This window comes from Oncorhynchus gorbuscha, linkage group LG12, assembly GCF_021184085.1.
Source record: "Oncorhynchus gorbuscha isolate QuinsamMale2020 ecotype Even-year linkage group LG12, OgorEven_v1.0, whole genome shotgun sequence".
Classification (NCBI taxonomy): Eukaryota; Metazoa; Chordata; class Actinopteri; order Salmoniformes; family Salmonidae; genus Oncorhynchus; species Oncorhynchus gorbuscha.
Window position 1 is genome coordinate 50,324,090 of NC_060184.1, and position 8,255 is coordinate 50,332,344.

The 8,255-nt window shown below is 40.2% G+C and overlaps 1 protein-coding gene across 1 annotated transcript; it reads left to right on the forward strand.

Moving 5' to 3' along the window:
• Positions 1 to 2,469: 2,469 nt before the first annotated feature.
• Positions 2,470 to 8,018, forward strand: LOC123990186 (neuritin-like). Its single transcript, XM_046290757.1, has 3 exons — positions 2,470 to 2,697; positions 5,845 to 5,989; positions 7,494 to 8,018. Exons 1-3 carry the CDS (start codon positions 2,643 to 2,645, stop codon positions 7,720 to 7,722), a joined length of 429 nt encoding a protein of 142 aa, XP_046146713.1. The 5' UTR covers positions 2,470 to 2,642; the 3' UTR covers positions 7,723 to 8,018.
• Positions 8,019 to 8,255: the final 237 nt, after the last annotated feature.

Genomic DNA, 8,255 nt, shown 5'->3' on the forward strand with positions numbered 1-8,255 from the left:
TTATCACTATCCACTGCCATATGCTGCTGAATGTTGGAACTTCGAAAATCAGCTCAGGTGTCCATGGTTCTGAAATCTCCACTATTAGTTTAATTTGTGTGTGTGAGATTACGACCATTCTAACTGTAGAAACAAGCTTCCACCACCAGAGGGCGACTAAATATCAGTTTATCGATGGAAAAAAGGTATACACCCGATGATGACGTCTACTAGGCTACTACTGTAGTTGATGATCTTAAGATGATCATATTTGAACATGGATCTTATCAGACAATTGCGACAAAAGACTCCAAAGAGCCTTATAGCTCAACAGAATACTCCGATATTCCTATGAGTCCATTTGCTTATTATATTTTGCATAATGAAGGATCAATTGGAAGTAGGCTATACATTTATCCACGGCTGTTTGTTTAACAACTATGCTGGTTAATTTATCAACGGGGAGGGACAATCTTTTGGACTCCGGCCAATATTACCGTTTCTAGTCCTTCATTAAAGGCTTATTGCAGCGCGGTCTCTGTTCTAAATTAACTTTTGGAGGGCTAGTAACCCGCCGAGGCAGATGGAGCTTGCAGTCCACCGTTCTCATTGTGTGAGGATTCTCCTTTAGCAATTTGCCTGACGGAAACGTTTTAGTATTCTGGCGAGTGCCCCCGGGTCTGGCACTACAAAAGTGAAACTCATTGGCTCGCTATAAATTCTGCTGACGTCAGCGAAGGAGAGAGAATTATATTATCCTCCCTATTTTTTTCATTATGCAAACAATTTGTATGACTTCCTCACACACATGCATGCATACACACACAGAAACACACACAGCTGTCCATGACACATTCAAGTGAATCTGAAATGACAAGCTACCTATCTACAAACGTACGCACCTACAAACAATGCAGCTTGCAACACAGCTTCACATAAAACACCTTGCGACGGGCACTGAATCTGAATTTACTGGGTGAGTGGGTAAGTCATTCACGTCAGTTTTAATGTGGAGGAATGGGGGGAGGTTCCCTTTTCCTTGTCACTAATGTGAATTAAAAAAAAAAATATTAGTCTTGGCACGGAATAGGCTATATTGTTGGTGTGCCTTCAAAGGCAGGCATGCAATAGCTCCATTAGACATTTTCAGAATAGCGTATGATTAAACAAATTAGTCAAATATGAGAATGTGTCTGGTCCTCGTTTCCCAGTTTTAAGTGTTTGACAAACAACCACATCGAGAAAACGTTCGCTAAATGCGTCGTTAGACCATGCGTCAATAATGATAAGATTGAGAGAGAAAAAACAGTGTTGCTCTCGGATCAGCTTTCTCCATTCAAATCTTACCATAGAATTATAATTATTCCACAACACTGACAATACCACCCGTGGCTGCAAATACTGAGGCGGCGTGTTCTACATGCGTAGGTCAGAGCGTTGGGCCGGTAACCGAAAGGCTGTTGGATCGAATCCCCGAGCTGACAAGGTAAAAAAATGTCGTTCAGGTTGCCAGTCATTTTAAATAGGAATTTGTTCGTAACTGACTTGCCTAGTTCAGTAAAGGTTACATTTTTAAAAAGTTAGGCTACCCTATAATAATGCATTTAAGATTTCGCACACATGTTACAAATAATTCCCGTTGAAATATATTGAGGCACAAAATACAGACCCTAGCATTAGCTAAATATAATTCAATTGAATGAATATAAAAATGTATTTCAAAGTGATTGAAATATGTAGCTCTACATAGCCTATAATGTATTTACCACTTGCAGTCATCTCGGGTTTCATTTGGAGTATCCTTGAATTCTTTTGCATTGGCAACTCTGTATGTATACACAGCAAACTCGCTAGTGTTGATTTTTCAGTAACATTTATAGTGTTGGTTCATGTGTGATATTTTACTGTACGTGTTAAAAATAACCCCGGGGTTGGTGTTAATAACGAGTGCTATTAGGTAGTCTCATACCTTAACCTTCTTAACCCGGCAGTCATTCTAAATGTTGGATCTCCCCACTTTGGCTAGATTCCTAGGGGAACTACACCTGAAAGCTAAACGCGATTTGGCCCGTATAGTATACAGGCCTGTGGACAATTTTATAATAGCTAAACAACACTGATTTTTGTCAGAAGCGGAGTCTTTTCGTCTTTGGTCAAATTATTATGAGCATACAGTATTGTAATAAATAATACACCACAAACTTTCGTTATTTGTTTTTCTCTCTTGACGCTCCACGCTCTCTAGACACCAGCAATGTGGTCCTTGGCGATAACGTGTGCCCGTGACACAGATGCGGATATCACCACATCTCTTTTAATGACTGTACGGTGTGGGCAAGGGGGAAAGACTACCCTTGCCTAGCAAATGAAAAAAACGTAGAAAGCGGGAGTCCAACTGTAACTTTTACACCAAGCATGCCATGTGGGCGTGAAGCAAAGAGATAGAGAGAGAGAGAGCGAGAGAGAGAGAGAGAGACGCCCTCGCTTTACAAGGGGTAAACCATTTCACTCCTCTTCGCCACGCTGTGTAACAGGCAACGGGAGAAAAAGCTCCCCGAGTGCTGCTGGAAGTTGATGGCTATGTGTGATGCTCAGACCTCAACATCGTTTTTCAATCAGAGTTTTTAAGATCTGCATATGCCAATGGTTTTACCACACGTAGAATGGGATTAACTTGGTCCGGCAAATATATCTCACTGTTTCTTGCTGTTCAGTTAGGTGAGTGACTCTGTCACAGTCGACTCGTTATTGTCTTGTTTTTATATTTGAGATGATGAATAGCGAATTGTAAGAAGTATAGTCAAACTATTTGGAATGTAAACTATTTGACAATTTCAGGAAAAAAATATATAGATTTTGTATTGCAAGGAATGCATGAAATCAGTTTATTTTCGGGTTGCAATGGGATGCATGCAAACATAGCCACAACAAAACAAATGCTGTCACATTCCACGTTTTAGTAGTTATAATGAAAAAATGTGAAACCAATTATTATTTATTTTGTATTAATCTATGCGAATGCATATGTAAATTCGATTGGAAACGTGTATGGGGACGTTCGCACCACAGGAGCCTGTTGAGGGGAGGACGGCAAATGATAATGGCTGGAATGGAGTGAATGGAATGGTATCAAACACATGCGTTGGATGTGTTTGATACCATTCCATTGATAACATTCCAGCCATTACTAAGAGCCCGACCTCCCGAATTAAGGTGCCACCAGCCGCCTGTGGTTCGCACAAGTAGGCCAGTGTTTCGTTTGCATTGCATAACGCTGTCAGTGGAAGACGCTGCTCCTTAGAGTCCTGTGGTGGCAAGGGAATTCATTATAAATAATGCATGCCATAGCAGCCGAGCCATTGTTGGAAAAACAGAAATGATTTGACTTGACATGCTTTGTGAATGAAACATTTGACAGAAATACATCTAAAAGGCAATTGACGCTCGTTTAATATATGAGTGTCTAGCAGGTGCGTCGTCTCTTTTTTCAAACGAAATGCATTGAGTGCGCTATTGTCGAACTGTCTAATGTATCGTAGGATTTCGAAAAAGTGTGAGATCATTTTTCATTAACGAATATGACTATTAAACTAAATTTAGTATACGAAGATAATGTTAAAAATCAACAAATGTAGCCAACCGCATAGATATTAAGTGTTTATTATATGCATATGGGCTATTTGGTCTATTTCATGTTGAGGCTATAATTTAGAGTATATCTAAGAATGTAGGCTAGCCATATCCATTTGTTTCATCGTGTAGCCTAGCATTAACCTAGAAAACGGCAACTGGTAAATTATGGATAGTCGTTTTTATCACTTGGATATTACCTGGTGTTTTGTCTGTGACTGCAGGGTCGTCCGCATCGGTGGCATTTAGAGTGTTATTCTACGTTGATGTGCGGTGTTTTGCTTTAGCTAAATCTATAGTGTGGGTGTGAAGGATTGACTAATAGTAGCACGAAGGCTACTGTAGCTAGCTACAGAGCTAAGAGCTGAGTCTATGCTGAGTGCGAGAAACACGTGTGATGGATTCTCTAAAACGCTGTCCTCATTTCACACATTAAAATAAAGGGTCCCTAAAATTTAAATCAGAGGGCATATCTATTTCAAACCTTTTATTGCACTTGTCAAAATAATTACCCCATTTACAAGATAATATTATTCTCAGGCTACTAAAACGATTGAAACTAGGTTGTCTTGATATATGCAGTTCTGCATTATAGACTGTATCGGATCGAATGTTAACATTCTATAATTAGAAGGTGGCATGTAGTACATTGCTGTAAACTTGCGATCTGGCATCATATCATTTCTGACCATAATGATGATTGCATTTCGAAGTCGAATATAGAGACAGAGTTTGTGCCAAGTGTAAGAGGCACACGGTGAACTGCTAGGCTATATGGGGGTTATGTGTCATTTTACAATGCAAATGATCATATAATCTCGCTCGTTGCCACTTTATAAATAATCCCTGCAAAATGTGTAATGCAAGCAGGTTGCTCCTCGAGACGCAGCGACATGAATTATTGCCTTTCGAATTTACGCATTAATCTGACCTCGACAGAGACTATTACAAATCCGCATAATGTATTTGGTGACATTGGATTGCTTGTAGGCTACAGCCCGATTTACTAAAGGGCATGATGGCAATAAGAGTAGCCTCGCATGTTTTACAACACTATTTAACGAAAACGTGATGCAGATATTGTCAACATATGACCTAAACCTAAATGCCTATAACAGAGGTTGTGCATTATTCTACAACCAATCGACCTTGGACACCATTGTAACAAATGGTCAATCGAGCGATTCTCCCGCGTAACGAACCAGAGATGCTCCGTGCGTCCACCATTGGCAAACAACAAATGTAGTTCGAGGGGGTTAAAGGGTTGGATTGAAGACGTGCACGTTTGGCAACAACATTGTCATTTTCTCTATTTAACGAATTATAAAAGACGTAGAACGCCCCATAATCTGGTTGAATAAACACAGACACAGATATGACTAAAATGTATTATAGCATAGGGTACCCCCCCCCCCCGCACACCCTCCCACACAAACACACGCACACGTGCAAGCACAGATATGAGCATTTCGTTACACTCACAATAACATCTGCTAACCATGTGTATGTGACCAATAAAAAATGTGATTTGACATGCATACAAAAGCCATGCAGTGAGACCCCCCCCCTTCTCACTGTAGCTCGGCGGTGCGTTACCTCATCCTCCTTTGTTGCTGTTTTCGTGGCGTTCAATGCTGGGATCTCCGGATGTAATCTCCAAATCTTAGTGTATGATCAAGTGCAAGGAAATTGTTGGACATATTAAGACGAACATTATACTATGGGAAAACATTCCGATATTTCTTGATCTTAAGTTATATGGCTAATTTTGAACTATTAGTATATGAAACATAGTCTGGCCTAACACCTAACCCTTTAAGTCCTCCTGACTATTTGGTGTCACAATGCGTCGATAATGAAGAGGGCTGTGCTTTTATTGGTTGGCTTTCCTCTATGTCCTTTGCTCAAATTTAGCTGTAGGCCTAATTTAAGATTTTTGTCATTCAAAAAGCATTACAAGAATATTGAGGTTTTGATTTTGTCCAATGTAACAGTAAGCTAAATCTGGTCAATTGATAAAGCATACTTACTTTAACCTCAATGTTAAACTTCTTTTGGCCTTGCATTGTTTTTAGCCTTATAGATTATGAAATGTTGATGTTTTCAGACAATGCAATTAATAATGATTAGAAAAAGAGTGCACTAAAATGACAAAAAGTGAACTTGCTTTAACTGATTAATAACTCTGACAGCCCTATACAAAAGTGAATAAATTATTTCCCCCCCCAATTCCAGTTTATCTGCTACATGTGGTGAGAGCAACGGGGAAATGTGATACAGTATTCAAAGGGTTCTCCAATTGCTTGCTGAGACTGGGGGAGAATATGGCTAACTATCCACAGGAGCTGGATGAGAAGGAAAACCTACAGACCATCTGCACGTAAGTTGAATTTAAAAAAGGAAAGAAAAAAAAAACATGCTACATTTGATCAACTCCAAAAAGGATCAAGTAGGCACAACCCCCACCCTGTATTCCAAACCGGTTGGTGCAAAATGGCATGAGGGCCCAGTTTAACTCGACAGCTCCATTGGATTAGATACAGAGTCGGGTTCAGGGGGAGCCACGTGCCAGCTCAATGTGGGAAAAAATGGGGTAGTGGCTTATTTGAAATGAACAACCTATGTGGAAATGGAATATTATAGCCCAAAAACTGTACATGTGATTGGACGTTAGGCATGTGAGAATGGGGGATCGACAAGCATGGGTGCTGATGATCTGTCTTTGGCTAGCTAGTTCGCCATAAGTGGTCGTTTAGGGCCCCCGGGCCGTCAGCGCTCCCCCTCAAAAAAACAAAAACAAATAGTAGAATACACTCAGAATAGTAGAATTTACAAAGTGCTATTCGGCAAAAAAGAAATTGTGCATCAGTGGTTTTTCTCTTGTTATGTCAGTCACTGACAGTCACTCAATTAGCCATTTCAGCTAACAATTTTTTGTTTTGTAAGTTAGTCTAGCCAGCTATCTAAACTTGGAATAATCATAGCCGAATATCTACCGGCCATGTGGCCAGGCACCTGAAACTCTTTGTCTACTTTCCCAGAGTCAGATGAACTCATGGATATCATTTTTATGTCTCTACATGCTCTTTGAAGGAAATTGCTATTGCTAACTAGCATTAGCACAATGGGTAGTCAATGGTAACTGCTAGCATGCTAGTAGTTAGCAGTTAGTTTTGCATGTCAATGCTAACTACTATCTCTAACTTACTTCATATTGAATGCAGAGACAAACATGGTATCCACGAGATCATCTGAGTCTGGGGAAGTACACAAAGGGCTTCCTTTTCAAAATTTCGAAATATCCCTTTAACATGGCATAAGTTTTGGCAAATTATGTAGAACTGCAGGAAATTAGTTTTAAAACTGCAAAAATGTCTCTCCACCCAAAGGTGGAGGACGGCCCTGAAGACAGGAATAGGTTGTGTGTGTGTGTGTGTGTGTGTGTGTGTGTGTGTGTGTGTGTGTGTGTGTGTGTGTGTGTGTGTGTGTGTGTGTGTGTGTGTGTGTGTGTGTGTGTGTGTGTGTGTGTGTGTGTGTGTGTGTGTGTGTGTGTGTGTGTGTGTGAGAGAGAGAGAGAGAGAATGAGAGAAATTGGAGGGGTTGGATAAAATCACGTGACTTCAGGGAATCTTTTTCAGAGCTTGTGAATTAAAACCAATGTAGCTTTTGTTTTCCTACTAGGGAGCTGTTAAACAAGACTTTAGGCCTATGCATTTGTTACTGGAATTATTTTTGGCGTTCTATTGTTTTTAAAACAGTGTTAAAAGAAAACTATTTACTCTATTTGAATACAGCATGGACAATTGATGAAGAGAGAGAACAGGATTATAACAGTAATATAATACTCTAACGCCTGTCTTGTTTATTTTGCATTTGATTTGCAGATATTGGGATGACTTCCACTCATGTGCGACCACTGCGCTGGTGGATTGCCAAGAGGGAGCCACAGACCTATGGGAGAAGCTCAAAAAGGAGTCCAGAAACTTAGAGTTCCGAGGGAGCTTGTTTGAACTCTGTGGCGGGGGGAACGGGGCCTCCAAATCCACAGTCGCTTTAGGTCTCATCATACTTCTAACGGCACTTTCTGCCTTAGTGACTTGGCTTGCATTTTAGCAAAAACAAACAAAGAAGAAGATAAAGGGGAAAAAATGCTAGCTATTGACACAAAAATACAAAACAAAAGAGACGTTTGAATTCATTTACACCCAAATGGATTATACTTCATCCGGGGAAGGCGACCTGATTTTGCTAGAGACATTGGCGGGTCGTCTTCCGGGACTGGTGCACCATATTTCTCTGACATGGGGTCAATTACATTAAATATTTAGCAGGTATTGAGTTTAAATTATGATGACATTTAGATGGATCCTCGCCCGTTTACTATTAAAGTCGACGATGAATTATTTATATTAGTAGCCTAGGCCTTGACATCTGTTATTTCAGGTGATTGCAAACTGCTCGTACTCTGTAGGCTAATGCGAGGTGCGCTTAGCCCAACGAAATCTCCAGATCGGTCTCCAATATTCACCGTTTAGATATGTTATTTACTTTACTTTGCGAAATGTATCATGTCGAGCCAAGTATAAATGGAAAGGGTTGTTTGAGGATATGATGTTTCTACCTTCACACGATGCTAATAACCTAAC

Coding starts and splice junctions, on each gene's coding strand:
- LOC123990186 (XM_046290757.1), top strand. CDS start 2,643: ATGGGATTAACTTGGTCCGGCAAATATATCTCACTGTTTCTTGCTGTT. Junction 2,698..5,844: donor GTTTCTTGCTGTTCAGTTAG/GTGAGTGACTCT, acceptor CCCCAATTCCAG/TTTATCTGCTACATGTGGTG. Junction 5,990..7,493: donor AACCTACAGACCATCTGCAC/GTAAGTTGAATT, acceptor TTTGATTTGCAG/ATATTGGGATGACTTCCACT.